Below are 23,296 nucleotides of genomic sequence, written 5' to 3'. Positions count from 1 at the left end.
TAATTGAACAGCTACAAATACTAAACAGTTATAAATTGTTAAGGAGTTTTAAAAGGCCTGACCTTAGCAGTGCTTATTATTATTAGTCTACCGTTTGTTTTAATTTTGTAACATGTTTCCGAGATTAAAGTAAACTCCAAGTAGTGACTTTCCCAACATATCACCTTACTTGCTATTATGTGTAAGTGTTTAGATCTCTACACATATTTTTCATAAACATACCTTTGTCGGCCATGACTCCAGCTGAATAGTGAGAAAGAAATGGGAGAAAGAGGGGGGGGGGGGTGACAATTAATCAATTACAAGTGCCAGGACCAATCTGTGAAACATAAAAGCACTTTGTTTTTCGGGGGGGTTTTCAGTGAAATGGTGTGTGTGTGTGTGTGTGTGTGTGTGTGTGTGCATATGCATATGCATAACTTCAGCACACATCAAATTTCAGATCATACGCACGATAAATACATTAGCAAACTTCAGTGGCGTGTTTTAGGCTTATTCTTCCCTCCTGATTTAACCACCTGCTAAGATATATATTAAGTGTCTGTCATTTATATTTATCTCAGATCACTGTCCTGGTATTTAAGTTAAATATCATTACAAATATTTCTTGGGGAAACGGCTCTTTATTATTTTGGGAAGTAATTGCTTTTACATATATATTGGCACTTGTAAATCTAGGGACAAACACTTTTTGTTAAGTGTTAAATCTGTGATGTTTAATAAACATGTAACAAAATATGGTAATATGCATGCAATTATAAAATAACAATTTCATTAAGAGATTCCAGATGCAGCTTAAGTATTATTATATCAGCATTTTGAAAACAAAGAAAACTTGATTAGATCTAATAAAGGTTTACACTTAACCAGACTTACTGGATAAACTGAGTGTAGATTTACACAGAACACTGCACAAAGGCTAGTCATACTTAAAGCATGTCATACTTAAACTTTACGCTTAAAAGTGTAAATATTCGTTTTAATATGCACAAAACTTATATTTATGTATTCCAGATTTAACTTTAAACCTGTTATGCATCTTAAAGTCGAAGTCGTTCAGTCATCTTCCTGACGTGATACGATAAAGGATGTATGGGGGTGGGACGAGGTGAATCATACTTACCCAACAAAAACACGATCAGAATAACACCTCGGAGGGCCATTTCCGGCAGAAGATTGTTGTTTAGCACCTTAAATCGAAAAACACATCATACCCATAACACAATGGGTGTAAAGTCTTTCTTTTTCTCTCTTTTTTTCAAAGCAGCAGAGCATAAACAGATAAAGTGATAGTTTAAACGTATTCAATATGATAGGCTTGAAAGGTCCTGTGAAAACGTCTCACTCTGAAGAGATAAACCGGAGAAAGGCAAAAATGGTCTCTCAAACGTAAACTGAAATAGATGTAGGTAATCTCAATCTGAGCATGAGACCAAGACCATGCAGCTATGAACATCCTCCATCCCTAGCATGCCTAGTTGCATTTACCTTCTTCAATCATTTTTTTCTCTTTAACGCGTTTTCCCTGAAACGGTAAAAGTTTATCTCCGTATGAAGATGTAATGTAATATTACATGAGTATTTAAGCATTTCAGGTTTCTCAGCAGCTACATATAGAATCGACGAGCCACTGCGTTGATAATATGTTCATTGAAGTACGTTTCTTAGTTTTCAAGTTAGTGTAATTATAATGAACCTTCATTGCGAGGAGAATGGTTATACGTTAATTGCGGAAGAAAAGTTTTTTGTTTGTTTGTTTGTTTGTTTGTTTGTTTGTTTTCCCCTTTCCCCCCAAAACACCATTTCTAAAACAAAACTAGGTTACCCATTTAACAGTCTTGGTAACGTGGTACTTATTTTTAGCCGAATGCAATTCCCTTACCGTATTGCGTCAACTCCGTGGCAGTTCGAATTTAGTTATGGTTCCCTTGATAACACACATAAAATTGACTATATTTTCCGGCCTCAGCCCCCTAGGTTTTATGAACGCTGCCATTGGACCAGTTAGACAGTTCTGGGGGCGTTATGACAGTTATGGAATTTATGTGTCACACAGCCGAACAAGGGTTTCAACGGTTTTTAATCTGCTTCTGAATAAAAATGTAGAGCATTACTGTTAAGTAGGACCAAATAGAATAGAGCAACGTGGATGGGCTGCAACCGCACACATCCCTTTCTGACTTTACTAAAGTGTTGGGTTTGATTTAAGATGGAAGGAAGGTGCTTTTATCACCACTGCTGAATTGATGAGTGCTGCACAGTCATAATATAACTCAACCCACCAAGTCCAGGTCAAATTCAGAAATTTAGACTTAGACAACGGAATGCATATATTTTGAAATAAACTGAATCTTTTTTTTTCTTCTATTTTTATTCTATTTCAGCTAAGGCATAAATCTTAGGTTCTACGATAACAGGGTCATTGTAATCCTCACCTACCAATAGCTGTTTAAACAGAAAAGCACAAACTTGCAAATCATTTTAAATAATTTAATATATGTTAAGCAATAGGACTACTTAATATTTGTTAGCTGATGTGGTGTTTGGGTGAATTTGTTAACGCCAAAGTTTGAGAGCCGGAAACGACTTGTGCTGGTTCTTTAGGCTATATTTCATTAATGGTTTCGTTTCCCGTATTGTATGTGACGGATATAGTAACACATCGCCACCCTGTGGTGTAAAACTAGTTCTAACCTAAAATGTATTACTTAAATGTGTATTGCACATAATGTATTGCTAAGATACATACATACATACACACACAAACACACACACACATATATATGTATGTATGTATGTATGTATGTATACAGAGAGAGACACAGAGAGAGAAAGAGAAAGAGAGAGAAGGAGAGATCTGTAAAGTACTCTTTGTAACCAATAGGCATTCCATGTATCTTCAGTAGGGATTCCCTGTAACCTTAGGTATTCTGTAACTTCACTCTTTGCAAATTATAAGTATTCCTGTAACCTAGGACTGTGCCATGCATTAAATCAGGGCATGAGCCTTTTTATCCTCAAAAATGAAACTTCTACCAAACTGCACTCAGAAAACACTCACTCTTCAAAGTGTCTTAATGTGCCAGTTTACAACATTTTTTTCATGTCCTTGTATATGAATAAACTGTAGACGCTTATTCCACTGGTATGCCTGATGCAAAACAATTCTGGATGAATAGGAGTTAGAGGATTTTGAGAAGAGACAGACAAGAAAGCTAGAGGTGGGTAGGAAAAATTAGGCGTTATGATTCCATCGTAGTGACACTTTCTTCCATCTCTTTACCATCTTTAACTCATATTCTGGGTCTGTAAACCCAAATATGCATTAGTGAATTGTACTGAGATAGGAAAGCAGTTGGAGGTTTGGCTGTTCTACTGTTTAAATCATAGTTTGAGTATAACTTTTTCCTTTGGCTCAATACACATTATAAATCTTTATAAATCTCTAACCCTAACCCTAAATCTTTGACTAAGACAGAATGTAGAATACTTAATGTACATGCTTTAAGGAAACAAAGGTACATTAGAGAACATCATCTCAGCAGACACTATATAGTCAACACATGTATTCCACATATTTCATCCTCTAAATTCTGGACATCTGTGATCATTAATACTCTATCGGTGTTACTACTGATACCTATGTGACATAAACCCTCTTAAGTTTCTTACAGTGTTATGGGTTGTCCGATTGATCTGAGGAAGAAAAACAGACATTCTGGTATGTGGCATGCAGCAAACATCACCTCCTCACCAGTCTGAAGAGGCAATATATTTGACTTGTTTTGGCCTTGTGCACACAAGGAGAAATCATTTTTTAAAATCGATATATACACATTTTTTTAAAATAAATCCCTTTGGCATTACCACTGTAATTAAATGACCCTGTCTCAGAAATACTTCAGTACATCCATAATGTTGAATATACAGCATGACTATAGACATGCATATCACAGATCTTTTGAAATATTTAGAATCAAATCTCACATTTTCCAGTCTGAATTAAGCTTGACTTCTGTATGCCTGTAGTAATCCATACAGATGTCAACCTAATTATGGGCAAGGCCCATCAGCAGAACACAAAATATTTTTATCTGATTGAATGTTTGAGGTCATAAACAATGATTTCACATCTTTAAAACAATATAATAATGTTATAGGCCCTTAAATATGAGGCCTGCTACATAAAGAATGGTTCATCTGTACAAAATTATGGGCAAATCTAAATGAAAATATGCTATTTTTGTATTTGCCAAGCATATATATTTATTTACTTGTGTCCAAGTAATAAAGTATGGTATCCATTCCATTCATATTAATTAGCATATGACTTCTGTCCAACTACAAACCAAACATAAGCAGAAACCCTAAAATCGTTCAGACATTGACTGGAAAATACACAGTGACAATTTCCCCTACAACTTTTATTAAATATTGAAAGTATCCAACAAGTGTGATAAACGCACTTTAGCGCAGTCTTAAAAAGAAGTAGATTAAACGCGATAGACGGTATTTTGCCTACTACGTACACTGCAGTCAGCAAGTCTACTGTAAACCATTCTATATATGTGACACACAATATTACACTAATACCTCGCTCCATGGTATTAATGGGGTATTGAAATTTAAATGTTCACTGTGTAATCCACATGTAGTAGGTGTGATAATGTACGGTTTCATTTTAAAACACCACAAATGTCAGTAAGCATTCTATTAATATGTTTACTTTGTCACTTACACTAGAGATAATACGGTATCTCTTATAGTTAGAAAAACAGGATTCTTCGTAACCTCTACCCCGTAAATAGCAATTACATATTATGAGAAATACAAAGAAAAGTATTTGAATATCTGTCTTCTCCTTACACATACAATATGGTCAGAAAATGATATGATATTTCTTTTAGCTCAAATATTTGCCAGTTCTCAGACCCTAACCCTATTCCAAGTTACAGGGAATAGCGAAAGTTGTTTAAAATGTCAAAATCCTCACAATGCAGTAATGAATTCCAACCATTCATATGTATAGTGTAATACATTCTTTGGGCTGCATCAGTGGCGGTTCTAGGTTGTATGGCGCCCTGGGCGAACACCCCCCCCCCTCCTGCCACCACCACCACCACCACACACACTCACACACACACACACACACACACACACACACACACACACGCACACTCACAGGAAAAAAGCGGATCATTCTGCACTAACTGTAATTTTTATTCAGACTTTTAGAACAACAGATGTAAATATATATATATATATATATATATATATATATAAATATATACATATACACACACACACACACAAAACTAAGACTCATAAATATCAAAAAGACGTAACAAAGAATATCCATTCGTGCTGATTTGGCACTCGAGCATCAATACATTACCCAACACTGTCCACCCACAGTCAAGATTCTTTCTTTTCACCTTGGCGGTGTGCAGATCAGCGGCGCCGGAACGAGTTTCAAAGTGGGGGAGCAAGAAGACGGAGGTAAACCCAGACCTGTAAGTGGGCTCGGGGGCAACCTCCCCCGGGGAAAATTTTCTTAATGCTGGCAGCTAAATGCACTATGTCCCGCAGTTTGAGACAGAAACGGAAAGTCTAAAGTCAGACGCGTTACCAGGATGTCATAGCGTATGCTACACCGCAACTTCGCAACTTCTAATTTGATGCAATCAAAACTGTTAAAACACAGACAGCAGAGCTGGAGAGCTGGAGCCTTCAAAGCACCAGCGGGACAAGAACGTATTTTCACCGTCTAGGGTAGCCTACTTTAGATGGAATTACTAAGAAATTGTGCCTTACAGTCGAGTAATCTCTGCTGGTCATTCTGATTTCCCAAATCAACAAAATACACTGCGCACAGCCAGTGTACGCTTCGCCCTTCTTCTTAAACATTATTACGTTACATATCTTGCTGGCTGGTGGTACGGAAAGACATCATAACTGGGAGTCCTGAAGAGACCTGAAGTCAAAGGAACCCTGCCCCCCTACGCCCCCATCTCGTGCTTCTGAGTGGGAGACCTTCCCCGGCAGCAGCTTACCTAACTCACAAACCAGAATCAAGGCGCCCACACCTACAACGTTAATTGACCCACACGGTGACGTGATATCATTGACGTGACGCGCAAATGAGAAAAACCGATCGCGCAAATGTCACTATTCCGATTTTTTTTGTTGTTGTTGTTTTTGTGAGGGGGCCCCGTGCTGATCGGGGACGGAGCCTTCAAACCGCTTATGGATGATGAAACACATATTCCATGAAAGTATTTTCATAAAATTTTCATCCAAAAAGAGAGAATTAGGAGAGAATTAAAATAAAAAGTAACACATAGGTGATACGCCACAGGGAAAAACACATTCCTGTTCTCTCCTTTTGGGGGCTTTTAAAATAAATGGGTATCCTTTGTAACTTTAAAAACAACAGTCTCCCAAAATCTGCAGCTTCTTATTTTTTCTTTGAAAGAATTTTTTGCAGCGTGGAATGATCGTAAAATAGACAATCATACTGAGTCAAACTATTAAAATAAGATCAAGAGTGTATTTTACACGTTAGAAGTAAGTTATTGGAAGTGCCTACTTTACAGCGAGAGAGAGAGAGAGAGAGAGAGAGAGAGAGAGAGATTAGGCTTTAGGGCTCAATAGCAAGCATAACGTACTCAGAAGTCTTATAACCGTCGAGATGCAAGTCAGTAACATTAACAGGTCCACACAACACACGGCTGGAACAGAAGAAACCAAGGTGTGATAGTCACTGAATTTTTTATTATATTTTTCCTCCTGATTGCACAATTTCCAGTGACCTGGAGAGCAAACACACATGCAGACAATCTCACACAGACACACGCACACACAAATACAGAGAGAGAGAGAAAGACAGAGACAGACACAGAGACAGAGACAGAGAGAGAATGGGAGAGATAGAAAAACAATGCCCTGGGACGTAAGTGATCGGATTCTAAATGCATGCACTGGGTGGGCATTACTGACCACACTTAGGTGTTTATTCCATTACTGTGGGGTGAAGACCATTTCAGCGGGATTTAGATTTGTGTGCTTTAATTACACATATTAACAGCCAGTTTGTACCAGGGCCGGCCTGACGCGTAAGCGAACTACGCGCCTGCTTGGGCCCCCCGTGGCCACCAGAGGGCCCCCAAGAGCATTCGAAATGTCCCACAAGACAGTTTAAGTTTCTTTCTTTTTTATCTGGTCATGTCATGTTATGTCAATGGTAATCATACAAAAACCCAATATTACGTTAACAGACTGGCTTGCTAATACTATTGGTTTAATCAATTCCAGCTGCCTTTTTCAGAGTTAGTGTCATGTTCGTGCGCATGCGCACTTTAACGAACGTAAACTGCATTTTGATTTAAGCACAGTCAGTCAGACTAACGTTAGGATATGGTCCTCGCCTCTACGTTGATGGAAGAAACCGCAAAAAACCAAAAGTAATTAAAGTTGTTAACTTTTTTACAGTAAATGCGTTGTCTACTGGTTTATTTTGTTACTTTTCAGTACACCACGTTCAGTATGCCACTTAGTAGTGTATCACTTTGAATATTAAAGTGCTACCCTTTAAGATTAAAAACCATAGAGGTTTTAAAAACGTGCCAGGCTGACATTGGTGTGATGTAAGCAACACAGCTACTACTAATAAAATTGATAATGGGTGTGAGATTTACAGTAGGTGTACGAATGATCAAGCATTGACAATAGTCAATAGAATTGGTGGCTCAGAGGCAGTGGGGGGGCCCCCCCAAATCAGTTTTGCTTAGGGCCCCATAAAGGCTTGGGCAAGCCCTGGTTTGTGTGCAAAACTTGGTGTTTGGTACTGAGGCCAATGTGAACCATCAGGCCACCAGAGGAGATGGAGAGGTCCAGTGGAAAACATTTCACAGACAATCAGGTCTGTGTTTTCTAAAGTATCTGTACATGCACAAATATGAGTGTGTGTGTGTGCGTGTGTGTGTGTGTGTGTGTGTGTGTGTGTGTGTGTGTAATTTCAATACATTCAGATTCATGTAATTTATTGGTGTTTGACAGATAACTCTAGACTGCAATACGAATGCGGTATATATAATTGCACTGGTTGGCATAATCAGATAGATTATATGTCTGCTGCAGTCAAATTCTAAAGGGCTTTTTAGCTCCTGTCATGACAGATTCTGATCTGCAGTTCACCTCCTGCTGTGTACAGTGTCAACAAGAGAGGACTGAGACCATTATGAAGCAGAATGCCAAATGGAATTCTCTAAACAGAATGACCCAGTCATGAAAAACAGAGTGAGATGACCCATCAGACAGGTCTGTTTTTGTACTGGTTCTCTCCATACACAAAACAGCTTCTCAGTTGATTTGGTTAATCCATCTATTGGTAAATTTACTCTGAAATAGCCAATAAAACACACAAGTACATCTTTTCTATGCATTTATGAATGCTTTAGTTTAGCTTTTGTTTCCACTCTCTCTCTCTCTCTCTCTCTCTCTCTCTCTCACACACACACACACACACACACAACACACACACACAAAGAGAGAGAGAGAGAGAGAGAGAGAGAGTTAGATTTGTCTTCAAAAAATTAGGACATAGGCAGGTTAAACAAAGCTCACTTATGCTAGCAATAATAAAAATGATTCAGACTATTCATAACAGGAGTGACTGGAGCAAATGCCATGAACAGCTTAGGTCTTGTGGCACAGAATTTAAATGTGGAGACAGCGCTGAAGTTCTGAGAGGAGATCAGGGGTTGGAGCCATTCCTCAGGATTGCTACGTGCAGTGAGAGGTCGAAAGCCAAATTTTATAAGCAGTCCTGAAGTTAACGGGCACCTAGTGCAGGGATCTTAACTCTGGTGTAATGTGTTGCTGTTTTTGCACCCTCAGTATAATTGGAGGAGCATAGTTCTCAAAGTGCTGATGTGTCTGTATTTAGCTGGAACCCCTTTAATTAAACAGTGCATTACAATCAGGTACCCTTGAGGAAACATAAGTAGAGAAAAGTCTCTCCTCACCGAAAAAAATGCAGATATTTTGATGTTACTGTCAAATCCCAAGGAATAAAGTGTATCCTGTAACAAGAGAGCTATTCATCATCTGCTCTATTCATTCTGTGTCCAGAATGAATAGAGCAGATGATGTTGCTGAAGACATTAAAAACCACCAGAACCTCACAAATGGCAATGTTACATTAAAGTCTACGGTCAGAGGCTTTAAACAATGTAAGTGCAGTTCCACAATCAATAATGCATACTTTAGACTACTTCAGCAATGACACAAGATTAATGTCTTCACCTTGCAGAGCCTGTTCCACAAATGTTTAGGTAAGCCTGTATCAGCTGCTCACATGGACAAATAACCAGACGAAGGAGCTGCTATTACAGTACTGCATGCAAATACAGCGTAAGGGAGGTTGTCAGGATGGCTGAAGTGAAAACTGCAGATGCAGCAGGAGTGCTTCTCCTGGGCGTAGATGAGTTGCTCTATGGAGTGGATCAATGCTTCTAACACTTTCACTGCACGGTTTAAAGAGGTCACGGCATCAAAAAGATCAGGGGGATTGCAAGGGATGGTAACTTGGTTATTTATGATGATTGGATGTGAACATTGCAACATAGCCAGTTCAGTCTCTGGGTTCCACTTCTGTCATAATTCTCATTCAATCTGTTTGAAGTATTGTCTGTTTTTTCTTTAAAAGCGCAACACACTTTACGCACACCTGTAAAACGGAGGTCAATGAGGGCTTTTGTGAAACGTTTGTTGAATTCTTATACACGTTCCACAATTGCATCAGGAGAGTCCCTTGCCAATCTTTAAGAGTTATTGATTCTGGAAAAATGCACAACTAGGCAAGTTGAAACAATGATTGCTTTGCTTGGCTTTTTGAGCTGAGTTTCAACAGAAAATAACTGGCCTCAAAAAAGAGTAATAAAAGGAGGTCTCTATGAGTGACTTGCAAAAGGAAATGTTAAGACTATTGTTGTGCTCGCCACATTTGTTCAAAAACATTCATGCATAGAATATTCTTGCTTCAGATATACATTAAGAAATCATTCTAAACTGATTTCCTTTAAAACTGCAACACATTTCATAAATTTACTTCTTAGGCTATTCAGGCAGTGTTTCAAGACCAAAAAAATTCAATCAGACGGTATTTATTTTGGTCACAGGGTGGAGCTATTACACGGGGGAGACAGATCACAGTATCATTCAGTAGAGATATATGAGTAAAGTTTCATCTTTCTCCCTCAGTGATATGTATGAAGACAGCTGACCACTGGCAGAATCTGTGAGCAGATTAATAAACAAGCACATGCACACACACACGCACACACACACAAACACACAAAAGCTGAGGCGACAGAGATCTAACCACCGTATGATCCTTACAGTTCATAATGTTTTATTAACCTGAAATATACTTCAAGCTTAATTCAGTGTGGAGTAGGTGTAATGACACTGAATTTAACTTTAAAACTGGTGGAGGGTGGTGGTGAACCTGACAGTATTTAATTCTTGCTGTTTCAAATGGTGGTCCAGAGAGTCTGAGGAGGAGGAACAGGAAGAAATGGGGGCGGAGTGAGATGCGAAGAAAGAGGAAAGGGGAGGAGGAATTTTGGGTGGGTGTCGGCCGGGGGTTACTCTCCTTCCCGTGGAGAAGAGGAAAGGGTCACATGAGGTGAACAGGAGAACAGGTGGTTTTGTATAATGGAAATCAAAGGTACACTGGAAGATCTCATCAGGGAGAGGATGTGGGAGCTCTCATACAGTGCTTCAGTGGCAGCCTCAGAGAAGGTGGTATAACCATAACTTTGTGGGGTAGATGACAGAGAGAGTGTGGGCGTAGGTCTAGCACGAGGAGAGGGCTTTTGGAACAGACAGCAGAAACAGATGGTCAAGCAGAGCATGGTAGAATATGGCTAAGAGTCAAGAAGGACAAAGCGTGTCTACTGTGCTGTATTTTATAAAGTTTAAATCAATAAACATACACTGGGCTTTACATTTTTTTTTCTTTTTAATTTTTATATATTTGTTATTTATATGCTTATTTCCATGGGTTATTTGGTCAGGGTTTTTAAAATCTTTTTTAGGCTTATGGACAGACATTCATTAGCGGGCTACAGTTCATTCCATTCTACAGTTCTCTGTCATCCATGCATTTTTCTTCATTTGATATGACAAACGAGATACGGTTCGGGAGGTATCGTTTTAAATGCAAATGGGGAGAGTGAACATTTATAGGGGGGGAAACAATTTTCAAGAGTTTTTTTCTGTCGTGGCTTATGTAACGGCTGTAAAATCCCATGATATGACAGCTCTTTCAGAACATTAAAATGACTTATGTCTATCTGTGTTAAAGTTCATTGGCTCCGTCAGTGAAATTGTGGAGACTGCGATAGTGGAGAAAATTCTCCAGTCGACGATATCTTTCAACCCCGCGGAGAAATAAGCCACGTGTTTTGATCAAATACACAGATATTTATCTTTTAATCACTGCCGAAAGGGGGCGGTTGTTAGTATGTAATTTGCGGTTCTCTTAGCTAGTAGGTAAAACAGCCAATGGGTGTTCGAAATTTCGTTTCCTGACTGCATGAAGAGGTACAGTTGCATAGGCCAATGAGGAACGGAAAGAAATGCACGATCGCAAATTCGATTGAACATGGAGCACCGGAAGATTCCTACCAACTCTTGGTAACCTGCTATGGTATCAATCTGACCAGCCGATAATCTCACAAGTCCAACTTTGTCTGTCTGCTTCAAAATCTTTCCATTTGACTATATGGAAATTATAAGAACTACAAAAAGAGGACGCTCATCCTCCTAAAACTATAGAAAAATAGCTTGCAAATACGATATGAATTAAAGGCTTATTCTATTAGTTAAGTTTAAGAAAGCCTGGGAGACATTTTGGGTTGTAAAATGTGCTATTTATAAACTTTATACACTTGTGGCGTAGTGGCTTGATGATTTATCAATGCAGGTCTGGTCTTTACCGAGCTTTTTTCTCATTTTAAGAAACAAACAAACAAACAGATTTGAGGTCATTTTCATAAAAGCAATGACGGGGCTTTACCATCAAAGGACACGCAGTGATAGACTAAACTATGCCTGGATTTGTTTTGCGGTTCAATCAGAAACAAACTTGCGTAAAGTAGTGTATTGGAGAGTTCCTTGTGGAATGGGGGAGGTGTTACATGTTACGACATTTCTGATGGGCGGAACATACAGACAACGTGCTTTGTGTGTACATGAGGTCACCAGTTAGTGATAGTCAGACATCCACAACCACGAGCAGAGTTCTGAAGTCGTCAGACGATTACTTTCAACAAGTTGAACTGAAGCTGATTTCAAGCTGAGAAATACTTCGTCTAAGTGGGTTGAGCTGAAAACTAAAGACAGCGAAAGGGATTGTGACATGCCCTGGTCGAAACGTAAGTAGGCTGTTGTTGTTTAACAGTTATTAGTCTGTATCACTATTACACGCACAATCATGAATTTGACATTTTGTGGGGTATTATGTATCATACGTTATGTGAGTTGTATGTATCATTTACATGATACTATTTTATGTTAGTAGGGTGTATGTATAGTATGTATATATAGATTGTTAATATTAACATAGGCTACGTCATTTAACGGTATTTTACTGAAATAACTTACTTCAAATATGTGTGAAGTGTTTGCGTGGAGGATCAACATTAACACTCTTAGGTTTGATATTTTACACACTAAGCTCTGGCAGTTCTTAACAATTCTTAAAACGATGTTTAAAAATAACGCGTGGAGACAACACGAGAACAACGCGCATGAGCTTCAGCATCGGTTTGGGCATGAGCTTTCTTTCTAATACTAGTCTCCCATAAGAAAATTACACTGAATAATATGATTTTCCGAATACATTTTATTGATGTGCCCTGTGATTTTTAGACTTTGTATGGTGTAGTGTAGTTTATTTGTCGTCATATTTAGGACTGCTGTCAAAATTTTTTTGAGATCCCGCAAAACCCCTCCCAGTGTGATGTATTCTCAGTTCCCTCTTTTGTTTGTGTATGGTACGGTAACATTAACTAACGAGTTGAAAACTACCTTTCGAATTGGTTACATAATAAACATGTTTGCTGGTCAGTTGGCGCTACCACAGTGAAATGGATTGTGGAATAAACCCTGGCATCTGAACTGTCCGCTCTGGTCAAGTAGAAGACGGCCGGGATGATCATGCATGGTGCATAAATTTAACATCTTACTTCACGAAATGAAAGTATATGCTGAAGCGCCTCGTGAGATTTGCTTGTTCCTTTTTCTCTAATCTCTCACTCGCAACCAGAGAGAGCAGACCGATCTTTGGAATCCCCAGCCTCCCACGCGCGTGACTCAGTGGCCAGGGATTTCCGTCTTTTAAATATTTCATCGAGACAGTCGTATCAGTGAAGAGGGTATCCCAGTCGTCTGCCGCCTACCTGGTCGGACTTTCGAAAGACTGTACTGTGAACTTTTTTGAAGTTCATCTTTGATGTCAAGTTTAATGTCACGCTTAGTCGTGTTGACATGCTGTATCTCGCTTTTTTTTTTTAAATTCAAGTCGGACTTCTTGTCGTTGACGGTGGCTAATAATCACTTGTAAGGGGTTACGCGCACGTCTGGTAGCGTGTCTATACAATTGTTGGCAGAATATAGGCAGAATCAGGTTTGGCAGAATATAACTCCCCTTCTCAGACACTTCAATTCCCGTTAAATTATTACAGACGATAAAAATAGTATCTGAAGTTCTCTCTAATCTACCACATTCTCCTGAATTAGTTAACAGTGGTGAGGCTTTAATATCAAGAAATTGAAAGTGAAGGCAAAACACAGAACTGATGGAGGCTCTGCAAGTATTGGTCACGTTTGACATCCAGTTAAAGGGTTATGTCACATATTATTATATTTATCTCCTAAAACTGCATCAGAATTAGCCGTAATTTCAATGTCAGCATAAAAAAAAACTCATTCAGATTTACACATGAATACTCAATCAGTTCAGAGCTTGTAAATAGTCTCAGCTGTAAAATTACAGTTAATTCACTGCCTTCAAAAGAACTTCAGTGGAGTACTGTAAGCTTAACTATGAACATAGCTTCCCCTGAGAGATTCATTCTTATAACGTTGGCTTGTTCACAATCATTTCACCCATACTCTATCTATGGTGATGTTATTTGCATGTGCGTATTTTTTTAGGACATGCACCTGTCAGGCACTCTCACATCAGTGAGCAGGTTTGCCCTTTTTGTTCTTTTCAGCCCACGCATGCCTCTGAGGTCTTCCCTCTCAGACCCCTCTCTAACAACCCCCACATAGCATTAAGAAAGCAGCCACATTCAACTCATATGGGATACGGATTGCCGATTATTCCAGTTTCCTTCTTAGCAATTGAGAGATTCAACGCAATTACGTAATGACACTGTCACTGCAACTTGAAATTGTTGAAGTGATACAGTGATTCAACTCCGATTGTCAGGAATATTAGAGTTTAAGCAGGAATTCCCTCTCGTCATTTAAACTTCTCTGTTTTTGCCCTGTCAAGATTATGTCTGCAATACTCCTCCAGGGATGTGCTCTGTTTGATTCAGTGAGACTGGGAAGTATTGGTCATATTTGCTTGGAGCCAGTGGCTGAGAAGTAAAGAGGACTTGAAGTGAAAATGGAATAAATCAACAATAACAATAAACATATTAAATAAGGTCAGATGAGGAGGGAGACTCTTCAACTGTGGCGTAACTGTTAGTGAGTTTCCCTGCCAGCTAAACTAAAATCAGCTTCCTCTTTTCAGTCTCCTTCGATATGAGAAATGCACACTTCAGTGGGTTTGCATGAAACTTTGTGTGTGTGTGTGTGTGTGTGTGTGATAGGATAAAGAAATTGAAAACACAAGTCTTACTCAATTCCAATAACTTCTAACACACAGTCTACATTTCTACAATGACTGTATACCCCAAATATAGACATTTAATCCTCCAGCGCTACCACTGAAATATAAATGCCCAAGAAAGAAAAATATAATAATTTTTCTCAAATGTAAATTCACAACTGGCATAACAAAGGCTGACTCAAAAGCATCAACCCGACTAAAAAAAAAAAAAAAAAAGAAAAGAAAAGAAAAGAAACCTTTATCTGGATCAGTGATCACTGTGTTGTGAGAAAAAGACAGCTGGTGACAAGAAATACAGCACATTGTAGTCCGTGAATCATCACACAAAGGACAACCCAAGCCGCCGTCTACCTTTAACAATTCATTTAAGACCAGTTCTCAAAATCACTGAACAATGAAGAACAAAACCTCAATCTGCCTACATATCGGGGCAGAGGTACTTCATGCACTCAACCCAGATGAGGCCTCTCTGATTACTCGGGTGTCTGAGTATGCGTCACTTGAACAAAGCAGGAAGAAGTGTGGTTTTGCATTGAGCGTAACGGAGAGTAGGAAACAGTCACAGAAAATGTGCTGTGTGAACATCCTCCACAGTAAAGAGTTTTTTTTTTTCTCGCAAAGAGGACAGGTAGACCTGACCTCACCGAATCTTTTCCTAATGGAATACCTTCCTCACAATGATCTCAATGAGCACTTTGCTCCTCTGGTGGAAATTTCTGTTATATTTTATGTTTTGGCTCAAGATTTCGAAGAAACTTTCCTCCTTTTTCTCCAGAACACGTAACAGTTTTGGCAGTTGGAAACCTTTATTATTTGCATTTTTGCTTACATCACTTTTTTTCTGTTGTTCTCTTTTTTGTGACTAACAAAAGGAAAGGATGCCTTTCAAAAGAAAAGTGTAGCAAAACAAAAAAGATACTCGGGAAATCACAACAGGGGAAACAACTCTTTATCACATATCAACAACAAGAGTTTAACATGATGATCAAAGGACTTGTCATACTGTTGTCTTCTGATGATGGTAATTGAGCACTAAGTAGTGAGATGAAGCACCGAAGTATATGATTAATCAGTATATATTATTATATAGTGATAAATTTGATATATGTATATATGTATATGTGTGTGTGTGTGTGTGTATGTATATATATATATATATATATATATATATATACATATATATGTGTGTGTGTGTGTGTGTGTGTGTATACATATATATGTGTGTGTGTGTGTGTGTGTGTGTGTTATTTATCACTGTACACACACACATATATATAACCCATACCATATTACAGTATATAATGGTTAATCTTGTATATAATAAATATAATTATAGAACTCTGTATTATTATGGATAAACACATATGGGTGCTGTAATGAAAACAGTGGAGGTGAAAAATTGATATAATCAGTGTCAATTGACACAAATGAACAAGAGATAAAATCTGCTTTTCATTTGTTACCACAGTTTCCCAGTACATATTGTCCTTGAACAATGTTCTTTACCAGGTGTTCTCTACTGAATGTTGTGCCTTTTAGCTTTTGTATTGCATTCTTAAACATGCCTCGCATTTATTGTATGTTCTGCTATTGTATAGGATATATATATGTGTAGGTCAATGTGTATTGTATAGGGCAAATAGGAATTACCTGTTTTCACTGCTATTTTAACTGTTATCATGACCTTCAGTGCATCAAGTTATTTTTACGTATGATCAAATAATTGATGTAATTTCCTCTGTCACTGCAATGAGTAACCTCTGATTACTGACTCTGTTCACAGCACCAAAGGAGAAGTCGTGTTACACTCTCCCCACAGTGAAGAAACTCCTGGAGCAGAAGAGAAAGAGAGAGACCTCCTCAGCATCCCCCTCTTGCTCTGCAACCCCCCCTACTACTGCCGCCCCTGTGGCCAACCCCGTAAGTACACGCGTGGCTTTGACTTCAAGGCTCTGTTTTCTGATGTGGCAAATATAAGTCATTAGGGATTTTATGGCACCTTGGTATATTTTACCCTGTCTTTATTTGTAAAGTGTATTAATGCAGTGTTTACATTTGATAATCCCAAATGGTGGTCATAGACATAACTAATCGTCTTAGAAATGAAATGCTGTAGGCGAAGGCATAACTGTCTCGTTGAGCTCTGTCACTTTCGGTTCGTTAATGGTCTTCTTGTTGTCACTTATAGGTTTTAACACCCACGCAAACCTCTCCTTCAGGTAGGTTTTAATCATCTAATATGTTCATACACTGGGGTTGTTAAGCCATGGTGTTTTCTTTTTCTCTTGGGACATTAAACACTTACAGATAAATGGAGAAGAGATATTTATTGTTTGTTACTGAATAGACACAGTCAGTCAGTGAGATGTCAGTATCTGTCCCACTAGGTGCTACAAGCAGTTACTCAGATATGGGAGCTGTAGGATATGACAGATGGGATATTCCAAGCATGGCTCCCTCAAACCTACAGCCATGTGGACCGTTTTCCCCCTTTGGGACGAATTTCATATCCAGTCCTTCCACGTCAGTAAACTTCAGCCAGAGTCCTTTACCTAACCAGCCCATGCCATCCAGCTACAGCCCTCAGCAGCTGCAGGACTGCCAGGACAACCAGCTACCGCAACATTACGTAAGACGGCCTTGGGCTTTCCACACTGACCTTCCATAATACCGAATGCGTGGTTATATATGCACATTCAATCAAATCTCACTGATATTGATGTATTACAGTCAAAAGGCAACTAGAAAGCAGTCTTGTCAATCAATTGTCAAGTCTTGTCAATCAATTGTCAAGTGATGACACGGACGACAAGAATTGAGTTGCTGGCACGTTTTCATATGTTTCTCATATTTATTTTTCACAGACCCCAGACTGTCCCGTGACTGCAGCCATGCCTGTCATGACACATGCCATGCCCATTCCAACCTCTAGCTATGACTGGACCTGTAACCAGGAGTACAGGAGCCCGATCGACACAGCCAAACTGGAAGAAGCCCGTTTATTTCTCCAGAGCATGGACTACAACAGAACAACTTGGCAGGATGATGATGGAGACACGTGAGTTACAGGATTATGGAAGCATAATTTTCCAACGGTTGTCACATTAGAGTATATTTGTATTTTAGAATGTGGTTTGTGAAAGAGGTTTCTGTGAGTTCCTTGTAATGCACCATTAGGTCTCAGTGTCTCGGTTTGAATTGCTAAAACAGAGAAAGACAGTTCAGATCTGTTCATCTCCAATTCTGTCAAAGACACTGAAGTACCAAATTTCATACTAAATTGACTGTGAGGTAGCCCCGTATGTTTTGTTAACACTTAAACTAACAGGAAGTCATTTTTGCACTAGAGAGGGTTATAAACAGACCAGCGTGAGAGCATAGAATGATATTATCCTGTTTTTCACAAATTCAACTGTCTTTTTTTTTACTATTCTGGTAGGATTCTGCACATCTACACTGCCAAAGGACTACGGGAGTATGCATTTGCTGCTGCAGAGAAACTGCACAGACTGGGAAGCTTAGACTCAAAGGAGCACAAGGGAAAGGTAAACCTTTTCCTTTCATTTTATCTTCAGTGGCAATAATACAGTTATAATTCTCAGTTATGAAACTTATTTTGTGCTGGAGTTATAACACTACACTTACACTTAGTCCATGTTTTTGGCCGTCTTCGGATTTGAAATTGGACGCGGTCTCTGTTCTGTTGTCAGGTTCTATGGTAGTCATTACACAAAAGAATCAGTAAACCTGGGTAATCTGTGAATTGTTATTAGGAGTGTACATAAGAAAGATGAGTTAAATATTTCTTCCTTGTCCTCAATCCCAGACTGCCTTGCTAGTAGCAGTAACAGCAAACCAGCCAGAAATTGTCCAGGACCTGCTGTCGTTTGGAGCTGACATTAATGCCTGTGATGTCAAAGGTCAGACTGCTCTCCACCTGGCTGCCACTTATGGTTTTCCACGAGTGATGGAGGTAAGAGAGATAGGCCGTTCATATTCGTCTGCCATGCAGCGTTCAGGTTTACACTGAAATGCTGCTAATGCTTATTTACCTGGGTTTGACTCTTTCAATCTGTGAATTCACAGGTAATTCTCTCAATGGGACTCAGAGTAGACCTGGAGGCTCGTAATTTTGAAGGTAACATTCTGTATGCTGTTTCAGAACATGCATTGTATACTTTCACATAAAGTACAACATACACTGTAGTACCATTAGTTGAGAGTCTTCTGCTCTCTCTTGTTTCCCTTTCTCTTTCTCTTTCTCTCTCTCTCTCTCTCTCTCTCTCTCTCTCTCTCTCTCAGGTCTGACTCCCTTGCACTGTGTGGTAATCTCTCACAGTGCCACAGTTAAAGCACTGGCTGCTGCTGCCTCTTCCACATGGCATGGCCCTGGCAATCTACAGACTCAGGCTGAGGACAAACTTTCCTGCTTACAGCTTCTGCTGAATGCTGGAGCTTCCCTGCTTAGTCAGGTACTATGTTCTCTCCTACTTTTCATTCAAAGAGTGCAGTACCAGTCAAAGGTTTGGACACACTTTCTCATTCAGGTGAATGGAAAAGTGTGTCCAGACTTTTGACTGGTACTGTATGCTCTCTTCAACTCCTCAGCCAGACATTATACTCCTACTCCTCAGTTAGGGTACTATACTTTCCCTTACACCCTCAGTCAGATACTGTACTCTCTCCTACTCCACAATTAGGGTACCAGACTTCCCCTTACTCTCTCCTACCCCTCAGTCAGATACTGTACTCTCTCCTACTCCTCAGTCAGATACTGTACTCTCTCCTACTCCTCAGTTAGGGTACCAGACTTCCCCTTACTCTCTCCTACCCCCCAGTCAGATACTGTACTCTTTCCTACTCCTCAGTTAGGGTACCAGACTTTCCCTTACTCTCTCCTACCCCTCAGTCAGATACTGTACTCTCTCCTACTCCTCAGTCAGATACTGTACTCTCTCCTACTCCTCAGTTAGGGTACCAGACTTTCCCTTACTCTCTCCTACCCCTCAGTCAGATACTGTACTCTCTCCTACTCCTCAGTTAGGGTACCAGACTTTCCCCTTACTCTCTCCTACTGCTCAGTCAGATACTATATTCTCTCTCCTGTTCTGTTAAATTACTACACTCTCAGACACTGTACTCTCTCCTACTGCTCAGTCATATTTTCCATGTCACTTCTTCATCAGGTTCATGTAATCCATCAGTATTCTTAGATTATAGATCTTAGATTATATCCGTTCAAGTCACTTTGACACAGCTCAACACCACATACATATACGTACAAACAACTCTACATATACTTTAAACACTTCAGTTGTATGCTGGCAGAGGCTTTATCTGACTGATGAAGGGGGTGTTTTGCTGAGGAAGAAACTCATTGTGAGCTTATCATTTCCATTCCCACAGTGTGGAGAGTTTCATTCTAAAAATGGAGCATAAAGAACTCTTTCATTCTCAGTTTCACATTTCATATTGTTTGCTCTGTTGTGAATTATCTTCCTATTACTATCAGGAAATCAAAAGCAACAAGACTGCTCTTCACCTAGCTGTGAAGGAGGGGAATATCCAACTGGTTCGATATCTCTTGAGCATCCAACTACCTGACATGCAATCTTTTGTCAACATGAAGGTGAGAATAATATAGAAAATTGGAAAACAAAAATATGGCTCTATTTTTGTCAAAATATTCGTGTTGCTCATTAGTCCTGAATACTATTGCTTTTGTACATATAGCAATAAATAGTAATGAAGTATTTAAATTGACTGGAACTGTTACATTGATGTGGGGTGTCAACTAAATCCCAAAAATAGCAGGAAATATTATGAAATACATTATATTACAGTGTATAACAATACACTACTCTAAATGAGCTGGAGAAAAATGAAAATGACTTCAACACATTTCAAATGTCACTGCTGTTATACTCAGTCAAGTTGAATCACATCAAAATGATGAATGATGAATCACTCTTTTGAGGTGTAAAATAGTCATGAATAATGTATTGTGGTTTGAAGTACAATATGTGCATTATGTTATGTGTGATTTTTTTTTTAAACTTAATGACCTCATGCACAATACATCATGCTAGGTGTAGTGATACATATTTGACCTTATGCGTTTTATCTCAATACCCACCTTGTTCCCGTCAGTATTACTGTCTTCCCCCTGCACTCTCAACATGTCATTGCACTGCTTCTCATTCTCTTAAGACCACAACAAAATGACAGGAGTAGACAATGTGTCAAAATATTTGAGACTAAATCATTCCCAGAGAGCAGTTCAAACAGTCATGTGTGTTATGTTATGTCCGCCCAGGCTCACGGGCACACCGCCTTGCATATGGCAGCTGGTCTCCATGGCAACCCGCACCAGGAGGAGCTGATCAGGCTGCTGCTGAGCCGAGGTGCTGACCCCAGCATCCGCAACCTGGAGAACGACCAACCCGCGCACCTGTTGCAGAGCGGAGAGCGCGGAGAGCAGGTAAAGGCTTAATCCCGTAGGTGTAATCAGTCTGTCAGCCGGTTTATTCGGTCAGTGTAAACGTTTTCCTTCTTTTCTGTCTGGAATACTCAGCTCAAGCTCATCTTGAAGAAAAGAAGTACTTCGTCTCGACGACGAATCATGTCCTTACAGGACCAAGAGTGACCAGGACTCATTTTAAGTCCCAGCGTATGCATTTCCTTGTCTAAAGGATGGTTTAGGCCATACAGCCATGGGCCATTTTTATTGTGCTAAGCACAGAATTATGATTGTACAACTAGACTGTTTTAAACACTGTTACATGTAAAAAAAAAAAAAAAAGTGACCTGGTGAATTATTTAATCAAACTACATTGAGTGTCATAGACTAATTCAATACAGTTTTGGTAGTTTTATTTGATAGTTTTCTACCTACCTCTTTGTAACTTCAAAAAAAAAAATATGCAAGATTACAAAAGTTACTCTTTAAGCGCTATCAGAATGTCCCATGGCTGAATCCTGGCTTCCTTTAGAGCAGAAGGGATCAATTTTGCAGTACCTTTTCATGAGGGTTTTCAATATGTATAAAATATGTCTCTAATTTATTCTAGAGTTCCTTTTCAGATTTACTGAATGTTCAGCTATGTATTCTTTTTGAAATATGTGGCCAAGTATCTTCCCAGACAAACTGGTAGCACAGTACATGCAAATGCCATTACACAATATAGACCTAAACAGAGCCTTGAGATCATGTTGATGTTTTCTAACTGGAATTTAAAGCAACGAATGTGTAAGAAAGATAATAATTTATGTGTAGACAGTGTACATGTACAGTTTATGTCATATTTACGTACATATGTGAATAGTGATTTCTGTGAAATCGTTATGGTTTGGAATATCTTCCAACCATCCTTTAGAACCATATTGGTTCCTGAGAGAGGAGCTATAAGCAAACTCATTTTGAGGTTCGTACACTGCATCAGTGTATGTACTAGTCTGATAACTTATTTATTTTTCACATTTTTACTATGTTGCATTTCAAATGTGCCTTTTGTTAGTACTGTTTGGTATTTTCTTCAGTATTTTAAGCAAAGAAACAAGAATGGTGCAGTTAGTTATTTATTCAGTAAAATAAATAAAGGAACAGACCACTCAAAAATATATCTAGGGTGTACATTTCTGATGTAACCACGATCTCTTAAGGACATCTTGTACACTCATCATTCAGAATGTGTCATCGCAGGTCGCCTGAATGTGTTATTTATGACTCATCTGTGTCATATATCTGGGGCTTATTCAATGATACAAACCTCTAAGATGATACAAACCTCTGCTGTTGTCTTCATTGCACAATCATTTGAAGCTTGATTATTATTCATTAAAACTATTTATATTTTAATTGTGGATTTTCTGTGAATGTGATGGTAATGTTTCTATGGTTTGAAATCATTTTTTTTAGATATTTGAACTGTTTTCATGTCATATAGAATCCAGAAATGTTACTGTTGTACTGATGAGTCAAAAAGGTGATTTATAGACATCTTTGGGGGAGGGGGTACGAATGTGAATCAGCTACTTTAGGGGTGGGTTCCATGGTAATTCAAATGGGGGAAAACACATACGAGTAGTATTTTCTTGTAAGAAAGTGGCACTGGATTTCAGGGAATTTGAAAACAGGCGACTTCATACTCTCAGTCGCAGTGATATAGATTTTTGATTACTGACTTTGTTTCATGACTTTTGCTCTTAAAAGGTCCTCAAGGTATAAAACAATGCACTAGCACCAGTAATAGCATTGTAATGAATTAAGTTTATTAAATTGTCTTATTGAATGTAATCTACTGACCAGTTCTATTATGTTAGCTTTGACAAAAGGCATTAAACCCTGTCTTAAAATTTAATATTCTCTGACCTTATTAA

General features: G+C 38.8%; 1 protein-coding gene across 1 annotated transcript; it reads left to right on the top strand.

Annotated features, from left to right (window-relative positions):
- The first annotated feature begins 15,311 nt into the window (after window positions 1-15,311).
- nfkbid (nuclear factor of kappa light polypeptide gene enhancer in B-cells inhibitor, delta) lies at window positions 15,312-21,563 on the top strand. Its single transcript, XM_030783173.1, has 11 exons — window positions 15,312-15,465; window positions 16,701-16,841; window positions 17,275-17,546; window positions 17,782-17,975; window positions 18,357-18,462; window positions 18,744-18,890; window positions 19,004-19,055; window positions 19,220-19,389; window positions 20,430-20,546; window positions 21,234-21,398; window positions 21,492-21,563. The coding sequence occupies exons 1-11, from the start codon at window positions 15,312-15,314 to the stop codon at window positions 21,561-21,563; spliced, it is 1,590 nt and encodes a 529-aa protein (XP_030639033.1).
- The last annotated feature ends 1,733 nt before the right edge of the window (window positions 21,564-23,296 follow it).

This window comes from Chanos chanos, chromosome 8, assembly GCF_902362185.1.
Source record: "Chanos chanos chromosome 8, fChaCha1.1, whole genome shotgun sequence".
Classification (NCBI taxonomy): domain Eukaryota; kingdom Metazoa; phylum Chordata; class Actinopteri; order Gonorynchiformes; family Chanidae; genus Chanos; species Chanos chanos.
The sequence above is the reverse complement of the archived record's forward strand: the minus strand, read 5'-3'. Positions and strand labels throughout refer to the sequence as shown.